The sequence below is a fragment of the Pseudoliparis swirei genome, chromosome 2 (assembly GCF_029220125.1).
Source record: "Pseudoliparis swirei isolate HS2019 ecotype Mariana Trench chromosome 2, NWPU_hadal_v1, whole genome shotgun sequence".
Lineage (NCBI taxonomy): Eukaryota > Metazoa > Chordata > Actinopteri > Perciformes > Liparidae > Pseudoliparis > Pseudoliparis swirei.
In genome coordinates, this window is record NC_079389.1 from 25,147,965 (window position 1) to 25,171,628 (window position 23,664).

Here is a 23,664-nt window from a genome sequence, read left to right on the forward strand (position 1 = left end):
ATGTACTAATATACAACACAACATATATAACACATCATGTATAACACAATAAGATAATAATATATAACATTCACATGTAATACAGTAACGTTATAATATATAACACATGTCATACAGTAATATAATAATATATAACACATGTAATACAGTAATATAATAATAAATAACACGTGTAATACAGTAATATAATAATAAATAACACATGTAATACAGTAATATAATAATAAATAACACATGTAATACAGTAATATCATAATAAATAACACATGTAATACAGTAATATCATAATAAATAACACATGTAATACAGTAATATAATAATATATAACACATGTAATACAGTAATATAATAATAAATAACACATGTAATACAGTAATATCATAATAAATAACATGTAATACAGTAATATAATAATAAATAACACATGTAATACAGTAACGTACCACTGGAGGACGCCATGAAGCCGTTGCTGTACAGCGACATGTGCGGCTCATCCGGCTCCGACTTGTCGCCGCTGAGCGCGCTGGTGGAGCGCGAGTGTTCTTTACTGCGGCGCTGAGCTTGAACTGATGACGTCGACACGTTGTTTACGGAGAGAGACCGTCAACACAACAACACAACAACAATAAACAACAGGGCGGGATGAGTCTCCGGCTCTTTGCGGTTTTTATCTGATCGTTTCATTAATTTTTACATTTCGTTATTGTATCAAATTTGATTAAAAATATTTTTTTTTCTCCATGTTTACAATTTATTTTTAGAATTACGGACTTTATGTTATTGTAGTTTTAAGACCGTGTGTGAATTATTCATACGTTGAAACAAATACAAATGTTTTTAATGTAGGTAATTGAAATATTATCACATATAACATGATAATAAGCACTTTACAAAGTCCTTTAGTTCGCATGAGAGCGTGTTTATTATTCATGTGTACTTTGCATATAAACACTAGATGTGCAGTTTCCTAATGTGAGGACCTGTTGTCTCCATCTCTCACCTGACATCATGTGGAGGCTCCTGGACTGGATGTTGTCCTCCGCCGGGTCGTAGTCGAACACCGAGCCGGGGTTCGTGCGCCACACGCGCAAATCTGACAACACAAACCGACCGCGCTCAGTTTATGGATTATCACCAGGGTCTCGACTAAAAACACGAAGACGGACTTTAAGGATGTAATTGTCTTTCCACAAACAGCTCTTTATATTATTATTATATTGAGTTATAGACTCGAGTTAAACATGTAAGAACCTGTTTCATTGAGCACAACATTTCATATTTAAAAAGTCTTTGAAGTATCAGGAAATGAAAGAATCGTCACCAGTCTGAACACGGACGCTTTCAAATGGACTTTGATCCAGAATAATAATCAAAGCTGCGAGGGGCGATGGGCGGAGCCTCCACATCGATGGGTGGAGCCTCCTCATCGGCGCCGGTGACTGACTGAAAACAGGCGTGTCGTCTCCTCACACCGTGACACGTAGGTGGAGCCAGTCCAGCTGAGCCAGTAGGGGGCGCTGTGACTACGATGAGGACTGTCGGCTATATGAGCGCAACCCATTGTTTACACGTCACATGACATGACGTGGTTTATTATGAAATGAAGCAGACAGAGCTGAACAACGTCACTGCACACTGAGGTCAAAGGTCGTTCAATATGATTTGAGATGTTTGTAAGTTTACTGGACGAAAAGCTAAAAAAGGATTCAAAGAAGACGAGTTTCTGTTGTAGGGTCCAATTATGGAACAACGTTAAAATGGATATAAGAACGGTTTTCAAAAGGATTATTTATAAAACAATAAAGGGTTATACGTGTGATTGAAACGTATCTATATGAAAGATGTATGTGTGTATATAATCATACATAATTATTAAAATATATATATTTCTCCTTTTTCTAGATTTCATATTAATTTTCTCATGATAATAATAATTTAGGATTGTAATATATAAGCATTTTTGCTTCTACCTTTACTGTTTCAGTCTTTCTGTTTTGTATATTATACAGAATAATATTGAATTGCAATGATTGGCTGAATCCTGGAGAGGGATCCTCCTCTGTTCTCTCCTGAAGGGTTCTTCACTCTTTTACCCTCAAGGGTTGTTTGGGAGTTTTTCCTGATCCGATGTGAGGTCAAAGATCAAAGGTCAGGGATGTCTATGTGTACAGATTGTAAAAAACTCTGAGACACATTTATAATGTGTGAAAATGGGCTATACAAATAAACTGAATTGAAACAAGAGGCATCAATAAAAAAATTAAAATAAAAGAATTATTTAAAAAATCTAATAATTTTATTGTAATAAAAATAATAAATAAAATAAATATAACAATAATAATGCAAATAAGAAAATACTTAAAATAATAATAAAAATAAAATAAATATAAAATGGGCTATACAAATAACTGAATTGAATTGAATAAAATACACAACATCATCAAATTACAAGTATAAAAAGAAGTGATGCAAAAACAGATCCCCATCTTGGAAGTGAATCAGGTCTCTGTTACCGAGGCAACGCTCATCCTGGTGAGCCAGAGGACACGCCCACTGGTCTACCGAGCAGCCGGAACATTCGGGTCTACAACGTGTCGTGTTATTGTTTAGCCGGTGTTCCCATGACGAATGTTTCTCCATGTCAACGTGTTCAGGCTTCACTGGCTTCACGATTGTTTTTGGAAGGATTGGATCAGTTAAAGCGACAGTGTGTAATATCATTACAGGAAGTGGCCGTTTATTGGGGTCCACATAACGTGGAGTCAGTGGCGGGCCGTCAGGGCCAGCAAGGCCTTCTCTGCTGGCCTAAACATCATCAGAATATATATTTTTTTCTAAATATATTTTCCCACAAATATGTATTCAATTATTTCCCAGAGTAAGAGTTATTCTCTTAATTTCATAGCGTTCCTCTTGGTTGCGCTGCTGCCAGCGCCAGGTTGAGATTTGGAGGGCTGGTCTTTATGTTAGATCTTTTATCCAATCATATTCAGCCATCGTGTGTTGCCAGGGGGCTAACATCTGCCCTTAGGCCTTCAGAATCAACATTGCGGGCGCTGGTAGCTTCAAGTGAATGGGAATGACGATGTTGTGTCAACCAATCAGCTTTAGAGTTGGCTCCTCTAGGCCTTCTAGAAGGCCCCGGAACCGGCACAGGAGCAGCTAGCAGGCGGAGTGCTGCACGTCTTTTGATTGGATTACCAATATTGAGAGGCGGGGCCTATGGGCAGGTATATGCAGAACTAGGAAACTGAATTTGATAAACGAAATAATTCGCGTACTATAAGCTGTTTGTTCAACCCACAATGGCGGAAGGAGAAGAAGATGTGGATTTGGTCGAGGATATAATTATCAGGCCTTTCTCAACAAACTTTAAGACCGACGCCGACGCTACAAAGCCCGTCACAGGCGGGGAAGAGGCTCGCGCGCCACTTACAAAGTTCCAACTACGAGCGCTACCGATGGCTCAGGCTCCGAGAAGCTCTGCACACCGGACTGCTGGGAATGCCTGTTATTTACAAGTGACCGATTTGGTGTTTGGAGCCACACTGGCTTTGCAAACTTGAGTTGTCTAACCGAGGCAGCAACGAGACACCAGAGTACGGCTCGGCACCTACAAGCATCGGTGCTTTGAAACCTTCTGGGGACACGGAGCGGATCCACAGATCAACGAACAAGCGGCAACGGAGCTGCACAATGAACAGGTGAAGAACAAGAGGGACATATTGAAAAGACTCATTATTGTGTCATGTGTTTGGGCAGGGGCGGCTTGTCCATAAGGGCGATTGGGGCGACGCACTGCCTCGGGGGAAAAGAAAAAAGAAAAGAAAAAAAATGAAAAGAAAAAAGTCGCATTCTACCACTAGACGTCTGCTCTGCCTCTGTATGTCATTGTCCAATCAGGTAACAGTCATTTAGTCAGCCTAAAGTCGTGCTTCAAATGGCCCCGCCCCTTCTGGAGCGATTTTGGGCGAAATGAAAATCGCCCCAGACCTCTCCCATTGACTCCAATGTTAAACCCATTTTTTTCACAAAACAGAGCTCTCAATGCATTCTCTATGGCTTCCGGGAGGAGTCGCCCCTCCAGGTCTTGTCATAATTAATCGACGTAAAAGCGTCTCAGTACGTCATACAGCTTCGACAGAGGCATATTCAGTCGGCCAGTGCTCAGGGCAACAGCAGCGATTCAATTCTTTCTTTGAAAGAGACTCCTTTCGGTCGGCGTAACATTGAAGACACATTGGCAACAATAGAAGTAGGATCTCCTAGACCAGTGGTCACCAACACGTCGATCGGTCGACCTCGGAGACGTTCCCTGTCGCTCTCCAAAATAAAATGAAAATAAAATCAGAAACACATTGTTCCTCATTCTCGAACATTTTCTGAGGTGTCTTCTGAAACGTTTTCTTCCTGACTGGAAGATGGACGTCAGAAAAGATCTCCGCCTGATGTTAAAGAACGCCTGTAAACGGGTTCTCTGACAGCCGTGTTGTCAGCTGTGCTCCTGAAAGAGGAACGTAGGACTACAGGTGAGGCGCAGGGGAAATGCAGAAAGACCTTTATTGACAACTCCACATATTACACACGGTCAAAGTACACCGACATAAAACTAAGTCATCAATAAATACATGTTGAAATGCCTGTACCTTAATGTAAATGTTTACGTTATTTACAAGTTGTGCCTGCGCATGCGCGACAGCCGAGATTCTTGGCGACTTGCCAGGTCTTACCTCCGTGAGTTTGGCTTTTCTGCTGTTGCCCTTCAAAACAAAAGCTCAACATTGAGCTTTTTTCTTGTCTGGTGGAGCAATCTGGTTTACTTGAAAGTGATTGCAATTGTATTTCTTCTATTATTTGAAAAAGCACAGATGCAGGAATCACAAATGGGGATCTCATATTTATTATTATTATAATTATTTAAATCTTGTTGAAAAAAATCACCAAATCAAAGACCAGGAGCTGGATTACTGACAGACAGCTCACAGACGGCCTCAGACTGTCTGTCTGTGCTTATGAACTAACTACAAGCTCACAGACAGAGTTCAGTCACAGCCATCACACTGACTGGAGTCACATGACTTGATGGCATTGTGACGAAGCTACACATAGACAGCTGTCTGAAGGTCTGTGGTTTTGGGAGGGTTAATCATTATCAAAAAAATTGCTCCCCCTGAGAATTTTTTCAGGAGCCGCCACTGTGTTTGGGTAAACAGGAACTTTCATCTTCATCATCACGGTGAAACTGCTCTGGGTGACAATGTTCTGTTTAGTGAACACACTGTAAAAAAAAAGTTGGACTTAAAGCTAAAAGTTTGTGGACCAGAAATGGATAGAAGACGAATATTAATATAACTCTGTTGCACTCGACTATGTTCTTGCCTATTAGTTGAACTGGACTGTATTGGACTCTTCCCCTGAAATTCTCTGAAGAGAAATGTCAATTTCAAGGTGACGCAACGCCTGGTTCTCCTGCGTCTCTGTCTACCTGTAGTGTCTAGAGCCATGGCCTCATAATGATGTAATGAGAGGTGGATTAATTCGGGTGGGACTGTGTAGGACCTCCCTGAAGGCCCAGGCCCCAGGCCCACGGCACGCCACTGCGTGGAGTAGAAGACGGTAAAGTCTCCATTCCCCTCCGTGTTCATCGGGAAAGCCTTCGGATCAGAGCCTGGTTCTTTAATTCAAAGTCAGAAAATTATTTTATTTTGAAAAAGGACCGGATAGACACATCTCACGAGGTCACGGAACACGTGACACATCTCACGAGGTCACAGAACACGTGACACATCTCACGAGGTCACAGAACACGTGACACATCTCACGAGGTCACGGAACACATCTCACGAGGTCACGGAACACGTGACACATCTCACGAGGTCACGGAACACATCTCACGAGGTCACGGAACACGTGACACATCTCACGAGGTCACGGAACACATCTCACGAGGTCACGGAACACATCTCACGAGGTCACGGAACACGTGACACATCTCACGAGGTCACGGAACACATCTCACGAGGTCACGGAACACATCTCACGAGGTCACGGAACACGTGACACATCTCACGAGGTCACGGAACACATCTCACGAGGTCACGGAACACGTGACACATCTCACGAGGTCACGGAACACATCTCACGAGGTCACGGAACACGTGACACATCTCACGAGGTCACGGACACGTGACACATCTCACGAGGTCACGGAACACATCTCACGAGGTCACGGAACACGTGACACATCTCACGAGGTCACGGAACACATCTCACGAGGTCACTGAACACGGAAAAAAAGAAGCCTCTCTCTCCAGCTGGAGCTCCAACACGGTCTTTGCTTTTAAAAGCGTCCGAGAGGTTCTCCAACCACAAAACACCGACGGCCAAACAATAGAGCCGCGACCCGTCTGTGACAAAAGTAGATCAATTGCTGGAGAACTCGAATAACGGTGGCCTTAACCTGTTAACCCCCACCCGTTTTTTTAGGTTTCTGCTCAAAATGACATACCCAAACTAAAAAGGGTGTAGCTCTGCAACCACACAAGCTATTTGAATAATGTTGGTGTTATAATAAAGGGAACACAATGAGCTTTTGTTCAGATGTGTAAATATTAGCATATATGCTACTGGTTAAGAGTAAATAAAGATGAATCTTCTATTTTCATAGAAGTTTCAGGTTCGATTAGAAAAAAAAGCACTTTCAGGATGAATATATCCTGGATGGATGCACAGCAAAGGCCTAAAATCACCCAGATAATAATACAACTTGTGAACAGACTCTCTGCAAAGTTTGACTCAGAAAAAATAAAGCAGAACAATAGTTGGAGACTTTTTAGTAAAGAGAATTTAGGCGAGGTCTCTAAAATTTGCATTTGGGCACATTGAAGCACCATCTGTGCCATTTGACTTTTCTCATGTACCAAACCATTTATTTCACTTTCACTTTTACTTGTGGTGATCAATACATGCAAATACATCATTATGTGGCTTTAAAACAGTAAATCAAAGATAAAAAAACGATCAAACAAAGTGGTGCTGTGCGCTTGCGTGCTGTGCGTAAAGCCGGTTTTGGGATCTGTCACAGCGCAGCTGTTGCGCGCGCAGATATCTCCGCCGGGGAAGGGCGGATTTTAAAGAACGACACGTCATTGGAATACTTAGAGCCAATAGAATCGATTGGTACCAAGAAAGACAAGATTGACAGCACTGTGAGCCAATAGGAGACAGAAAGGCGTCGCCATATTTGAAATGTGAAATCCGATTTGCTGAAATTGAACTTCCTGACAGCTGATTATGACGCTTCCCCAAAAGTCCGCCTGGTTTTTAAAGGGACATACACACACTGAAGCCATGCCAGCTGGAATGCAGGGGAGAGAAACGTTTTTTCTTCTTCTCAAGAACAAAAGTATGTTGAATTTGCTGAATGTAAAGCTATGAAGCGATTAATATTTCTGTGTTCTTTGGCTTATATCTCCGTGATACTTTAGTGTAGAAGGATTCTGTAAAGATATTTAGAATCTGTGTGAAGTCCTCTTGCTTTTGAATATCTCTTCTTTTATGATTGCACAAAGCTACATGTCGCTAGCTACGGAAACGTTCTGAGTGGGCCGACACCTGACAAAATTATGATTATGATATTTGTATTTTTATTTCAGTTGGTGTTTGAGTTGTGTTTAAATGGCTCACTGATACTTGTAGCCCCAGTTGTCTTCTTTAATTTGATGTACAACATCAATATATTTGCTCATGTTTATTATAATATTATAGACAGTTTAGAACAAAACATCAAATCTGCCCCACAGGTGGGGCAATGGGGCTTAAGTGGTTAAAGGGACACACACAACACCAGCTCTGGCACGCGCGTCCTTGTCCAACGTCATATCTGTCAACTCAGTTATGGAGCCGGTCGTATCATTTTATGACGTCATGTTTATGACGCCATAAACATGACGTCATGTTTATCGCCCACACTGTGAAAGCCAGTCCGTGAAAACATTGACTGACACGAAACCGGTCCGAGGCTCAAAAAGGTTGAGGACCGCTGATCTAGATCATCCTGAAGAAGTTGACCAGAAGAGTTTTGTGGGAGAAAAAACGGCAAAAAATGACAAATTCAAGCAAAAAACAGCCATATTTGGCAAAGTATTGTAGCGCCCCCTACTGTTCAAATCGCACAAAATTTGTTTCCCAGGTTTCCGGATGCAATGTGCACATATGCTGCAAGTTTAGAGTTATTAGTCCCAATAGTGTAGAAGTTATGAGCATTGAAAAACAAGACACGCCCCTAAGAGGTTCATTGAGCCGTATAATGAGATATTATAAGATATTAAGACACATTTGATACATCCCGGGTGATAAAGCTTCATTCATGATGCACATGAAGTTTAATATGAATCTGACGCAGCGTGAAGGAGAACTCGCCAATTATGTGTTTTTCACAAGATTCAAAATGGCGGAAAATCTAAGTAGGCGGAGCTTAGGGTTCTGAGAGGCTTTTGTGTAGAGCAGGTCCAAGTGGACATGTGTGAGACATTTAAAGACAATCGGACATTCTGGGTGTGGGGCGTCGCCGGTCACACTTTGAGGGGCGCTAGAGAGCAACTTCTTCAAACCCAACTTTGACGTCTACATCATACTTATCTTTTCACCACGCCTGACGAGCTCGCCAACTGTCCAATGCTCACAAATAAAGATCAGAAGAAGCAGAAAAAACCCAGAACAACTTCAATAGAGTCAGGAATATAAATAGTTCCTCAAACAAGTTGGAATTATCTTCAATAAAAGCACTTTTAAACCTCTCTCTCTATCACGATGTTTTAAAGTCTCTCCTCTATCACGATGTTTTTAAGTCCCTCCTCTATCACGATGTTTTTAAGTCTCTCCTCTATCACAATGTTTTTAAGTCTCTCCTCTATCACGATGTTTTTAAGTCCCTCCTCTATCACGATGTTTTTAAGTCTCTCCTCTATCACGATGTTTTTAAGTCTCTCCTCTATCACGATGTTTTTAAGTCCCTCCTCTATAACGATGTTTTTAAGTCTCTCCTCTATCACGATGTTTTTAAGTCTCTCCTCTATCACGATGTTTTTAAGTCTCTCCTCTATCACGATGTTTTTAAGTCTCTCCTCTATCACGATGTTTTGAAGTCCCTCCTCTATCACGATGTTTTGAAGTCCCTCTATCACGATGTTTTGAAGTCCCTCCTCTATCACAATGTTTTTAAGTCTCTCCTCTATCACGATGTTCTTAAGTTCCTCCTCTATCACAATGTTTTTAAGTCCCTCTATCACGATGTTTTGAAGTCCCTCCTCTATCACGATGTTTTGAAGTCTCTCCTCTATCACAATGTTTTTAAGTCTCTCCTCTATCACGATGTTTTTAAGTCCCTCTATCACGATTTTTTAAAGTCTCTCCTCTATCACAATGTTTTTAAGTCTCTCCTCTATCACGATGTTTTTAAGTCCCTCCTCTATAATGATGTTTTTAAGTCTCTCCTCTATCACGATGTTTTTAAGTCTCTCCTCTATCACGATGTTTTTAAGTCTCTCCTCTATCATGATGTTTTTAAGTCTCTCCTCTATCACGATGTTTTTAAGTCCCTCCTCTATCACGATGTTTTTAAGTCCCTCCTCTATTACGATGTTTTTAAGTCTCTCATCTATCACGATGTTCTTAAGTCCCTCCTCTATCACGATGTTTTAAAGTCCCTCCTCTATCACGATGTTCTTAAGTCCCTCCTCTATCACAATGTTCTTAAGTCCCTCCTCTATCACGATGTTTTTAAGTCTCTCCTCTATCACGATGTTCTTAAGTCCCTCCTCTATCACGATGTTCTTAAGTCCCTCCTCTATCACGATGTTTTTAAGTCCCTCCTCTATCACGATGTTCTTAAGTCCCTCCTCTATCACGATGTTTTTAAGTCCCTCCTCTATCACGATGTTCTTAAGTCCCTCCTCTATCACAATGTTTTTAAGTCCCTCCTATCACGATGTCTCCGGTGAAGCCGTGGGCGTACCGGTGGTGGTCTCCTGGTCGTGCTCGATGGTGCGCCTCCTCTCCATCTCCACCACGTGGCGCTGGATGCCGCGGTAGTTGATGTCGCTGGCGTCCAGCGTGTTCTTCTTCACGCGCTCCATCACCGGGTCGGTGGCGGTGGCCGTGAAGCTGCCTTTGCTCTTCTCAAAGTCCTCGTGGTACCTCACCTGCACAGCCACAGGGAACCCAGCGTACGTCACAATGCTGTCGCTAGCTTATAAAGACTAATACTCGGATGTCTGTTATTGTTAAATATAAACTTCAACTTTATTTTATTGACATTTTAGATATTAATGACTTTATATGGTGACTTTTCTGCTCTAGAAATAACATTTATTCATATCAGAGTTATAAATAACTCATCCTGTTCTGAATGTATTTCATTAAATGTTTTTAAAAGTCGTTATCTAGTCACGAAGAAGAGCAGATAGGAGCTCCTTATCAGAAGAAGACCCTAAAGACGTCTCCTGACCTCGTGTCGCTGCTTGTAATCTGCAGCTTCACCACTAGATGTCACTACATATCACACACTGGCCCTTTAAGTGCGGCTCACCCCAGAGATGATGCGCGGCGTCTCCCTGACGCGCCTCATCTCTGGCGTGTCCAGGACGAAGGCTGCCTTGCCCTGGACCTGCTTACGGAAACTGTCCGAGTACAGCACCTGGTGGGGGGGGGGGGGGGGACACAGTGAGTCTCAGACCTGAAGCCGTCACACAGCAGCTGTTAGCAGCACAGAGAGGCTGAATGGGGGGGGGGGGGGGGGTCAGACAGATTAATTAGAAGGGAGAGGAAACACAAGATTATGATCCCAGTCTTCAGTGGGAGGAAGAGGACGAGGAAGAGGAGAGGTTAGCGGTGATGAAGTGCAGACGCACCACAGCTGGAGGTTTTAAACACAGGAACAAGAATGAATGCGCTAACCAGAGCCTGTTAGGAGGGGTTACCGTGTGTGTGTGTGTGGGGGGGGGGGGGGGGGGTCTGCAGGAGGTTCTCAAAGTACCGAGCTAATGTTCTCCTGGTTCCGTTTGACCCGCTCCATCTCGGGGGTGAACACCACAGGGGTTCCCTTGGCTGAACTGTCTCTATACAACACCTACAGGACAGAAGCACAGCGGCCGGGAGCCCGTCAACACACACACAACACACACACAACACACACACAACACACACACAACACACACACACCAGAGGATGCCAGCCCTCTGAACCCCAGCGGGCCCAAACGAAGCCGAGTCGTTTGTTTACATATTTATTTCTACTTCTACTTCTACTTCTAGTTCTACTTCTACTTCTAGTTCTACTTCTATTTCTATTTCTACTTCTATTTCTACTTCTACTTCTAGTTCTACTTCTATTTCTACTTCTAGTTCTACTTCTAGTTCTACTTCTACTTCTACTTCTCCTTCTAGTCCTGATGTTTATATTCCAGGCTCGGGGGTTCAGAGGGTTTTAACCTGAAACACAAAAAGGAAGTGAATCAATGGAATGATGTGAACAGTCAGAGGGTCTGGTCCCAGGTGTAGCCTGTTAGAGGGTCTGGCCCCCAGGTGTAGCCTGTTAGAGGGTCTGGTCCCCAGGTGTAGCCTGTCAGAGGGTCTGGTCCCAGGTGTAGCCTGTTAGAGGGTCTGGCCCCCAGGTGTAGCCTGTTAGAGGGTCTGGTCCCCAGGTGTAGCCTGTCAGAGGGTCTGGTCCCAGGTGTAGCCTGTTAGAGGGTCTGGTCCCAGGTGTAGCCTGTTAGAGGGTCTGGTCCCAGGTGTAGCCTGTTAGAGGGTCTGGTCCCCAGGTGTAGCCTGTCAGAGGGTCTGGTCCCAGGTGTAGCCTGTTAGAGGGTCTGGCCCCCAGGTGTAGCCTGTCAGAGGGTCTGGCCCCCAGGTGTAGCCTGTCAGAGGGTCTGGTCCCAGGTGTAGCCTGTTAGAGGGTCTGGTCCCAGGTGTAGCCTGTTAGAGGGTCTGGTCCCAGGTGTAGCCTGTTAGAGGGTCTGGTCCCAGGTGTAGCCTGTTAGAGGGTCTGGCCCCCAGGTGTAGCCTGTCAGAGGGTCTGGTCCCAGGTGTAGCCTGTCAGAGGGTCTGGCCCCCAGGTGTAGCCTGTCAGAGGGTCTGGCCCCCAGGTGTAGCCTGTCAGAGGGTCTGGCCCCCAGGTGTAGCCTGTCAGAGGGTCTGGTCCCAGGTGTAGCCTGTTAGAGGGTCTGGTCCCAGGTGTAGCCTGTTAGAGGGTCTGGTCCCAGGTGTAGCCTGTTAGAGGGTCTGGTCCCAGGTGTAGCCTGTTAGAGGGTCTGGCCCCCAGGTGTAGCCTGTCAGAGGGTCTGGCCCCCAGGTGTAGCCTGTCAGAGGGTCTGGCCCCCAGGTGTAGCCTGTCAGAGGGTCTGGCCCCCAGGTGTAGCCTGTCAGAGGGTCTGGTCCCAGGTGTAGCCTGTCAGAGGGTCTGGCCCCCAGGTGTAGCCTGTCAGAGGGTCTGGCCCCCAGGTGTAGCCTGTCAGAGGGTCTGGCCCCCAGGTGTAGCCTGTCAGAGGGTCTGGTCCCAGGTGTAGCCTGTCAGAGGGTCTGGCCCCCAGGTGTAGCCTGTTAGAGGGTCTGGCCCCCAGGTGTAGCCTGTCAGAGGGTCTGGTCCCCAGGACCTCTGACCCTGATCCAGGATCTCTGTCGGGGCCAAACACTCAAAAGCACCGAGAGGTTTAGTTGCTGTGAAGAGGATGAAGAGGATGAAGAGGATGAAGGGTTAAGGTCCTCTGGGAGGCCAGAGAGGAGAGGGGTGTGATTGGCTGATGGAGGAGGAGTTAAAGATGGAGGAGGAGGCACTACGTCCGCGGGGTTAGCACATGAGCTACCGAGCTGATGTTCTTCTGGCTCTGTTTGACCCGCTGGACCTCAGGCAGGTCCGGGATGGACGTGCCCGGACCCGGGGAGTCCTTGTACTGGACCTGCCCGACACGAGGAGACAGGAAGTGAGGAGAGACAGTCAGGAAGAGAGACAGGAAGTGAGGAGAGACAGTCAGGAAGAGAGACAGGAAGTGAGGAGAGACAGTCAGGAAGAGAGACAGGAAGTGAGGAGCAGCACAGCAGGCTGGAGTGAGAGCGTCCTGAGGGGTCAGAAGAGGTCCAAGTCCATCGGACCTGGACCTGTTGGGTCTAAAGGTTACGCAGCGTGGAGGGAGGAAGGCGAGGAAGAGGAGGTCACCGTGCTGATGTTGTGCTGGTTGCGTTTGACTCTCTCCATCTCGGGGGTGTTGGACACCGCCGTGCCGTGGTCCACTCCGCACCGGTACTGAACCTTGAAGACACAACGGAACCACGTAAAGGGACTAGGAGGCGAGTTCTCACAGCGGAGGGGAAGGAGACGGAAAGAGGACGCTTTGTCATCAAGGAAGGAGGAAAGAATGAAGTTGAGTTACGATGGAGAATTAAAAGTAGGAACACAGGAAGCTTCAAGGCTGCGGTCAAAAGGTCAGAACGTTCCTCCACCTTCGATGGGAAGGTCACAAGGAAGTGTGTGAGGAGAGGTCACGAGGAGTTAGGAAGGGAGAGACATCTCTTCTTCTAGAGCACTTATCCATCAACACGCTGCAGGAGAACAATCAATTAAACGGATCAATATCAATCATGTAAATTATTTTTCTTTTTACCAGTTTATTACTTTTATTATTATATTTCTATTTATTTTATTTATTTTTATTATTATTTTAAGTATTTTCTTATTTGCATTATTATTTTTCTATTTATTTTATTTCTTATTTTTATTCCTATAACATTATTAAATTTTTTAAATTATAATTATTTTATTTTACTTTTTTTATTGATGCTTCTTGTTGTTTCAATTCAGTTTATTTATAGAGCCCATTTTCACAAATTATAAATGTGTCTCAGAGGTCTTTACAATCTGTACACAAAGACATCCCTGACCTTTGACCTCTCATCGGATCAGGAACAACTCCCAAACAACCCTTCAGGGTCCATCATTGTTGAGTGTTGCGAAATAAAAAGTAAACTGTCGTCTCTTCATCTTCATCAGTTTATGAATGTATGAAGATGAACGTTAAACCTGAGTGAGATAAACATGGTGTGCCGCAAGGCATTGTGGGACGGCATTATGTCCTTTCCTCTGGTAAAGGAAGTTGTCGTGTTTCCTATGCTGGACGAAATGGGAAGGAAGCATTGAGGGACCTTTCCTAAGCACTAGAGGGTTCTAGCCGCTGCACTGAGGAACCTTCTGGAGGAAACAGGACTTTCTGACCGCAGCCTTCGACTCATTAGTGTGTCAGAGGTCAGAGGTCAGAGGGCGTTTGGGGGATGATTTCAAGGGGAAGGTTCTCGGGGTCACAGCTGGTCCTCTACCGAGCTGATGTTCTTCTGGGTTTCTCGGACCCGCTTCACCTCGGCATGAGGGGCGTGGCCTCCTAATCGTTAGACCTTAGTGCTGATAGAGGACTAACTCTGTACTGGTCTTGTTAGACCTTAGTGCTGATAGAGGACTCCTCTCTGTACTGGTCTTGTTAGACCTTAGTCCTGATAGAGGACTCATCTCTGTTCTGGTCTTGTTAGACCTTAGTCCTGATAGAGGACTCATCTCTGTACTGGTCTAGTTAGACCTTAGTGCTGATAGAGGACTCCTCTCTGTACTGGTCTTGTTAGACCTTAGTCCTGATAGAGGACTCATCTCTGTACTGGTCTAGTTAGACCTTAGTGCTGATAGAGGACTCATCTCTGTCCTGGTCTTGTTAGACCTTAGTGCTGATAGAGGACTAACTCTGTACTGGTCTTGTTAGACCTTAGTGCTGATAGAGGACTCCTCTCAGTACTGGTCTTGTTAGACCTTAGTGCTGATAGAGGACTAACTCTGTACTGGTCTTGTTAGACCTTAGTGCTGATAGAGGACTCATCTCTGTACTGGTCTAGTTAGACCTTAGTGCTGATAGAGGACTCATCTCTGTACTGGTCTTGTTAGACCTTAGTGCTGATAGAGGACTCATCTCTGTACTGGTCTTGTTAGACCTTAGTCCTGATAGAGGACTCCTCTGTACTGGTCTTGTTAGACCTTAGTCCTGATAGAGGACTCCTCTCTGTACTGGTCTTGTTAGACCTTAGTCCTGATCGAGGACTCCTCTCTGTCCTGGTCTTGTTAGACCTTAGTCCTGATAGAGGACTCATCTCTGTACTGGTCTAGTTAGACCTTAGTCCTGATAGAGGACTCATCTCTGTACTGGTCTTGTTAGACCTTAGTCCTGATAGAGGACTCATCTCTGTACTGGTCTAGTTAGACCTTAGTCCTGATAGAGGACTCATCTCTGTACTGGTCTAGTTAGACCTTAGTCCTGATAGAGGACTCATCTCTGTACTGGTCTAGTTAGACCTTAGTGCTGATAGAGGACTCCTCTCTGTACTGGTCTTGTTAGACCTTAGTCCTGATAGAGGACTCATCTCTGTACTGGTCTAGTTAGACCTTAGTGCTGATAGAGGACTCATCTCTGTCCTGGTCTTGTTAGACCTTAGTCCTGATAGAGGACTCATCTCTGTACTGGTCTTGTTAGACCTTAGTCCTGATAGAGGACTCATCTCTGTACTGGTCTAGTTAGACCTTAGTCCTGATAGAGGACTCATCTCTGTACTGGTCTTGTTAGACCTTAGTGCTGATAGAGGACTCATCTCTGTACTGGTCTAGTTAGACCTTAGTCCTGATAGAGGACTCCTCTCTGTACTGGTCTTGTTAGACCTTAGTGCTGATAGAGGACTCCTCTCTGTACTGGTCTTGTTAGATCTTAGTGCTGATAGAGGACTCCTCTCTGTCCTGGTCTTGTTAGATCTTAGTGCTGGTCATGAGAGGAGGAGGGATTAAGGAGGAGGACTGGTTGGAGGAGGTGGAGGTGAAGGAGGAGGAGGAGGAGCTCGTGGAGTACCGTGCTAATGTTGCGCTGGTTGTGTTTAACTCGCTCCATCTCGGGGGTCTCGGCCAGAGAGGTCCCCCCTCCCAGATCCTCCTTGTACTGAATCTTCACCAGGAATGAAAGCAGAGTCCCATAACAATGAACTCTACATGAGCATTTCCTTCTGGACACACAACAACAACAACAACAACAACAACACCACCGCTGTAAGCGAGTGTCTAACAAACACACAAGCAGGCCTAGAGGTTACACTAGAGCGGGTTAGAGGCTCAGGGTCCGGCTGCAGTCAGTTAGAGACGAGGTTAGAGGAACATCTGGAGGTACCGAGCTGAAATTCTTTGTATTCTCTTTAACGCGCAGCATTTCAGGCGTGTCCTGAACAGAAGACACTTTGCCCTTTTGGTTGTTATGGTCACTCTGGTACTGATGCTAGGGAGAGAGACACAAGGCATCAAGAGGTTCTTCCTGGAGACGAATGAAGACATGGAGACAAGAGTCAGAAGAACTGGAGCCACAACACGGGTCTTACTCACCGTGCTGAAGTTCTTCTGGTTCTCACGGACTCTCTGCATCTCCGGAGAGTCCAGCACGGGGACGTAGTGAGACATGGCCCTCTCGGCCTCCTCCCGGTACTTCTTCTGTTGAACACAAAGACAGGAAGACATGATTCAGACGGAGAGCTGGAGGAGCTGCTGCTGTCCGGGTGTTTGTGGAGGGGGAACCACCTGACTGATGATGTTCTTCATCTGCTGAGCGTGGAGGATGTCCGGGGTGTCGATGACACTCGTGTAGCAGGCCCGGTCCAGCTCAGCGGTGTGCTTATACTTACTCTGAAGAACAGAACACATCCGTCAGCACCGGGTCAGAACCACAACTAAACATGTGCCAGAGCTGCATTCTCCCTCCTCACCACCAGGGGGCGACTCCTCTGGTTGTATAGAAGTCTATGCTTCATGTGTCAAAGCTGCATTCTCTCTCCTGACCACCAGGGGGCGACTCCTCTGGTTGTATAGAAGTCTATGCTTCATGTGTCAAAGCTGCATTCTCTCTCCTGACCACCAGGGGGTGACTACTGGTTGTATAGAAGTCTATAGAAAATGACTACTTTGTTTTGTGCACCGCGGTCAGAGGACCAGGACCTGCCCCCCAGGAAGAGGACTCTGACCTGACTCAGGATGTCCGTGGCGTTCTTGGCCCTCATGAAGTCCGGCGTGTCGGTAGCCAGAGCCATCATCCCCTTGCCTTTGATCTCCAGCTCCACAGACTTCTTGTACTCTCTCTGCAAACATCACATGACTCCAATTAGACGCTGTCGACCAATGAGAGGAGCTGCACGGTGTTTAGTGAGGGGGGGGGGGGGGGGGGGTAAAGAGGAGAAGGTTTCTCAGGGACAGCAGATTGTGTGTGAAGCTCCACCCACAACTGAAAGAAACAGCAGTAGTTAAGAAGTGTGTGAAACAACAACAACTGTATCTTCTTTCATCTGAAAACCTAGAAAAGACACGCAGAGCTGCAGAAGTATGAGAGTGAAGCTTGATGGAGATGAAGAACTGAGGAGCACTCAACACCAGGAGGAGGAGGAGGAGGAGGAGGAGGAGGAGGGACGATTAGTGGATGAAGAGTCTCTTCTTAGGGTGAAGATGAGGAGGGGCTCAGCGGGGGGCGGTGGGGGCCGGTACCTCAGACAGGATGCGCGTGGCGTTGGTGGCTCTCAAGAGCTCCGGAGTCTCCTGCGGCGCCGAGAGCCCTCGGCCCCTCACGCCCTCCTGCAGGTCCAGCCAATCACAGCTCCACCAATCACAGCTCCACCAATCACAGCTCCACCAATCACAGCGCCACCAATCACAGCTCCACCAATCACAGCTCCACCAATCACAGCTCCACCAATCACAGCTCCACCAATCACAGCTCCACCAATCACAGCTCCACCAATCACAGCTCCACCAATCACAGCTGCACCAATCACAGCTCCACCAATCACAGCTCCACCAATCACAGCTCCACCAATCACAGCTCCACCAATCACAGCTCCACCAATCACAGCTCCACCAATCACAGCGCCACCAATCACAGCTCCACCAATCACAGCTCCACCAATCACAGCTCCACCAATCACAGCTCCACCAATCACAGCGCCACCAATCACAGCTCCACCAATCACAGCTGCACCAATCACAGCTCCACCAATCACAGCTCCACCAATCACAGCGCCACCAATCACAGCTCCACCAATCACAGCTCCACCAATCACAGCGCCACCAATCACAGCTCCACCAATCACAGCTGCACCAATCACAGCTCCACCAATCACAGCTCCACCAATCACAGCGCCACCAATCACAGCTCCACCAATCACAGCTGCACCAATCACAGCTCCACCAATCACAGCTCCACCAATCACAGCTGCACCAATCACAGCTGCACCAATCACAGCTCCACCAATCACAGCCAATCACAGCGCCACCAATCACAGCGCCACCAATCACAGCTCCACCAATCACAGCGCCACCAATCACAGCTCCACCAATCACAGCTCCACCAATCACAGCTGCACCAATCACAGCGCCACCAATCACAGCTCCACCAATCACAGCTCCACCAATCACAGCTCCACCAATCACAGCTCCACCAATCACAGCTCCACCAATCACAGCTCCACCAATCACAGCTCCACCAATCACAGCTGCACCAATCACAGCTCCACCAATCACAGCTCCACCAATCACAGCTCCACCAATCACAGCGCCACCAATCACAGCGCCACCAATCACAGCTCCACCAATCACAGCTGCACCAATCACAGCGCCACCAATCACAGCTCCACCAATCACAGCTCCACCAATCACAGCTCCACCAATCACAGCTCCACCAATCACAGCACCACCAATCACAGCTGCACCAATCACAGCTCCACCAATCACAGCTCCACCAATCACAGCTCCACCAATCACAGCTCCACCAATCACAGCTGCACCAATCACAGCTCCACCAATCACAGCTCCACCAATCACAGCTCCACCAATCACAGCTCCACCAATCACAGCTCCACCAATCACAGATGCACCAATCACAGCTCCACCAATCACAGCTCCACCAATCACAGCTGCACCAATCACAGCGCCACCAATCACAGCTCCACCAATCACAGCTCCACTAATCACAGCTGCACCAATCACAGCTCCACCAATCACAGCTCCACCAATCACAGCTCCACCAATCACAGCGCCACCAATCACAGCTCCACCAATCACAGCTCCACCAATCACAGCTCAGATCACAATTTGACATTTTGACGTGAGGCGTCGGTGACTTTGGCAAGAATCCAGATAAACAACAACGTAAACCAGTTTATAAGATAATACATGGAAGAAACAACAACAACAACATGTCAGCGTTTCACATCTTTGAGTCAAACGACTCCGTGCAGAGCGTTGAACGAGAAGCCGTTAGTCGTGTTGTGACAAACAAACAGACATGTGTAAACACAAACAAACAGACACGTGTAAACACAAACAAACAGACACGTGAAACACAAACAAAGGTAAACACAAACAAACAGACATGTGTAAACACAAACAAACAGACACGTGTAAACACAAACAAACAGACACGTGAAACACAAACAAACAGACACGTGTAAACACAAACAGACATGTGTAAACACAAACAAACAGACATGTGTAAACACAAACAAACAGACATGTGAAACACAAACAAACAGACACGTGTAAACACAAACAAACAGACACGTGAAACACAAACAAACAGACACGTGTAAACACAAACAAACAGACATGTGAAACACAAACAAACAGACATGTGAAATACAAACAAACAGACATGTGAAATACAAACAAACAGACATGTGAAACACAAACAAACAGACATGTGTAAACACAAACAAACAGACATGTGTAAACACAAACAAACAGACATGTGTAAACACAAACAAACAGACATGTGTAAACACAAACAAACAGACATGTGAAACACAAACAAACAGACACGTGTAAACACAAACAAACAGACATGTGAAACACAAACAAACAGACATGTAAACACAAACAAACAGACATGTGTAAACACAAACAAACAGACACGTGTAAACACAAACAAACAGACACGTGTAAACACAAACAAACAGACATGTGAAACACAAACAAACAGACATGTGAAACACAAACAAACAGACATGTGAAACACAAACAAACAGACACGTGTAAACACAAACAAACAGACATGTGTAAACACAAACAAACAGACGTGTGTAAACACAAACAAACAGACGTGTGTAAACACAAACAAACAGACACGTGTAAACACAAACAAACAGACACGTGTAAACACAAACAAACAGACATGTGTAAACACAAACAAACAGACATGTGAAACACAAACAAACAGACATGTGTAAACACAAACAAACAGACATGTGTAAACACAAACAAACAGACATGTGAAACACAAACAAACAGACATGTGTAAACACAAACAAACAGACACGTGTAAACACAAACAAACAGACATGTGAAACACAAACAAACAGACATGTGAAACACAAACAAACAGACACGTGTAAACACAAACAAACAGACATGTGAAACACAAACAAACAGACATGTGAAACACAAACAAACAGACATGTGAAACACAAACAAACAGACACGTGTAAACACAAACAAACAGACGTGTGTAAACACAAACAAACAGACATGTGTAACACAAACAAAGCTCCACAGAGTTGATGCGTTTAGAGTTTAGAGGTGAACTCAAGTTTAATAAACACAAGGAGGATTAAGGACTGAGGGCCTGGGGGGTCTTAGTGTGATGATAAGGGGTGAGGGGTCCTTAGGGGGTCTGAGGGGGTCTTAGTGTGATGATAAGGGGTGAGGGGTCCTTAGGGGGTCTGAGGGGGTCTTAGTGTGATGATAAGGGGTGAGGGGTCCTTAGGGGGTCTGAGGGGGTCTTAGTGTGATTATAAGGGGTGAGGGGTCCTTAGGGGGTCTGAGGGGGTCTTAGTGTGATGATAAGGGGTGAGGGGTCCTTAGGGGGTCTGAGGGGGTCTTAGTGTGATTATAAGAGGTGAGGGGTCCTTAGGGGGTCTGAGGGGGTCTTAGTGTGATTATAAGGGGTGAGGGGTCCTTAGGGGGTCTGAGGGGGTCTTAGTGTGATTATAAGGGGTGAGGGGACCTTAGGGGGTCTGAGGGGGTCTTAGTGTGATGATAAGGGGTGAGGGGACCTTAGGGGGTCTGAGGGGGTCTTAGTGTGATGATAAGGGGTGAGGGGACCTTAGGGGGTCTGAGGGAGTCTTAGTGTGATTATAAGAGGTGAGGGGTCCTTAGGGGGTCTGAGGGGGTCTTAGTGTGATTATAAGAGGTGAGGGGACCTTAGGGGGTCTGAGGGGGTCTTAGTGTGATTATTAGAGGTGAGGGGTCCTTAGGGGGTCTTAGTGTGATTATAAGAGGTGAGGGGACCTTAGGGGGTCTGAGGGGGTCTTAGTGTGATTATTAGAGGTGAGGGGTCCTTAGGGGGTCTGAGGGGGTCTTAGTGTGATTATTAGAGGTGAGGGGTCCTTCTGAGGGGGTCTTAGTGTGATTATTAGAGGTGAGGGGTCCTTAGGGGGTCTGAGGGGGTCTTAGTGTGATTATAAGAGGTGAGGGGTCCTTAGGGGGTCTGAGGGGGTCTTAGTGTGATTATAAGGGGTGAGGGGTCTTTAGGGGGTCTGAGGGGGTCTTAGTGTGATTATTAGAGGTGAGGGGACCTTACGGGGTCTGAGGGGGTCTTAGTGTGATTATAAGGGGTGAGGGGTCCTTAGGGGTCTGAGGGGTCTCAGTGTGATTATAAGGGTGAGGGTCCTTAGGGGGTCTGAGGGGGTCTTAGTGTGATTATAAGGGGTGAGGGGTCCTTAGGGGGTCTGAGGGGGTCTCAGTGTGATTATAAGGGGTGAGGGGTCCTTAGGGGGTCTGAGGGGGTCTTAGTGTGATTATTAGAGGTGAGGGGTCCTTAGGGGGTCTGAGGGGGTCTTAGTGTGGTTATAAGGGGTGAGGGGTCCTTATGGGGTCTGAGGGGGTCTCAGTGTGATTATAAGAGGTGAGGGGTCCTTAGGGGGTCTTAGTGTGATTATAAGGGGTGAGGGGTCCTCCGGGGGTCTGGGGGGTCCTCTTAGTTACCTCGCTGGCTATTCTGGTGGCGTGCCTGACATGTATCATGGCCGGCGTGACCTCCAGCCCTGAGAGGTTCTTGCCCCTCATGTGCTCCTCAAAGTCCTTCTTATAGTCTTTCTATTGGCCCAAAGAGATAGAGACAAACAGAGCTCAGCCAACCACAGGCCAGCAGCAGTCACATGACGCTGATGACGAGGCGTTTACTGAGCGTGGGAATCTTCAGCAGAAGAACCACGTGATGACCTGTGAACATCTCAATGGAGAGTTCACCTCATATATCATATATACTGTATATATATATGTAATACTAATCCATTAATATCCTCTATAGTAAAGCTGTCTCAGTGTGTATAATATGTATATTATTGATCACCTGACTCTGCATCTGTTGAGACTCTTTAGCCGTCACGTATGTCGGCGTCTCAAAGTCCAGCATGGCCTTCCCCTTCTCCCGCTCGTACTTCTCCCTGTACTTCACCTACACACACACACACACACACACAGACACACAGACACACACACACACAGACACAGACACAGACACACACACACACAGACACAGACACACACACACACACACACAGACACACACACACACACACACACACACACAGACACACACACACACACAGACACACACACACACAGACACACACACAGACACAGACACACACACAGACACAGACACACACACACACACACACAGACACACACACACACACAGACACAGACACACACACACACAGACACACACACACACACACACACACACACACAGACACAGACACACACACACACACACACACACACAGACACACACACACACACACAGACACACACACACACACACACAGACACACACACACACACACACATACACAAACAAATAATCATTTGCAGGCAGTGAGATCCTCATGTATTAGAACACTGATAGGATGACCCCCCTCCACCCCTCTGTGTTGGGGGTCTATGTGGACCCCCCTCCACCCCACTGTGTTGGGGGTCTATGTGGACCCCCCTCCACCCCTCTGTGTTGGGGGTCTTGGTGGACCCCCCTCCACCCCACTGTGTTGGGGGTCTTGGTGGACCCCCCTCCACCCCACTGTGTTGGGGGTCTATGTGGACCCCCCTCCACCCCTCTGTGTTGGGGGTCTTGGTGGACCCCCCTCCACCCCACTGTGTTGGGGGTCTATGTGGACCCTCCACCCTCTGTGTTGGGGTCTTGTGGACCCCTCCACCCCACTGTGTTGGGGGTCTGTGTGGACCCCCCTCCACCCCACTGTGTTGGGGGTCTATGTGGACCCCCCTCCACCCCTCTGTGTTGGGGGTCTTGGTGGACCCCCCTCCACCCCACTGTGTTGGGGTCTTGTGACCCTCCACCCCACTGTGTTGGGGGTCTATGTGACCCCTCCACCCCTCTGTGTTGGGGTCTTGGTGACCCTCCACCCCACTGTGTTGGGGTCTTGGTGACCCCTCCACCCCTCTGTGTTGGGGGTCTATGTGGACCCCCCTCCACCCCTCTGTGTTGGGGGTCTATGTGGAGCCCCCTCCACCCCACTGTGTTGGGGTCTTGTGACCCTCCACCCTCTG

General features: G+C 46.6%; 1 protein-coding gene across 1 annotated transcript in view; it reads right to left on the minus strand.

Moving 5' to 3' along the window:
* neb (nebulin) overlaps window positions 1–23,664 on the minus strand; it is a 100,569-nt gene that overhangs the window by 4,890 nt on the left and 72,015 nt on the right. Inside the window, exons 79-93 of the mRNA XM_056436522.1 lie at window positions 22,448–22,552; window positions 22,013–22,191; window positions 17,590–17,698; window positions 17,076–17,189; window positions 16,636–16,740; window positions 16,444–16,548; window positions 16,235–16,339; window positions 15,923–16,015; window positions 13,210–13,302; window positions 12,860–12,952; window positions 11,036–11,128; window positions 10,589–10,696; window positions 10,016–10,202; window positions 1,001–1,093; window positions 444–566 (exon numbers count right to left, since the gene is read on the minus strand). Coding sequence (XP_056292497.1) covers window positions 444–566; window positions 1,001–1,093; window positions 10,016–10,202; window positions 10,589–10,696; window positions 11,036–11,128; window positions 12,860–12,952; window positions 13,210–13,302; window positions 15,923–16,015; window positions 16,235–16,339; window positions 16,444–16,548; window positions 16,636–16,740; window positions 17,076–17,189; window positions 17,590–17,698; window positions 22,013–22,191; window positions 22,448–22,552 — 1,705 coding nt within the window. The remainder of the gene's footprint in view (window positions 1–443; window positions 567–1,000; window positions 1,094–10,015; window positions 10,203–10,588; window positions 10,697–11,035; window positions 11,129–12,859; window positions 12,953–13,209; window positions 13,303–15,922; window positions 16,016–16,234; window positions 16,340–16,443; window positions 16,549–16,635; window positions 16,741–17,075; window positions 17,190–17,589; window positions 17,699–22,012; window positions 22,192–22,447; window positions 22,553–23,664) is intronic.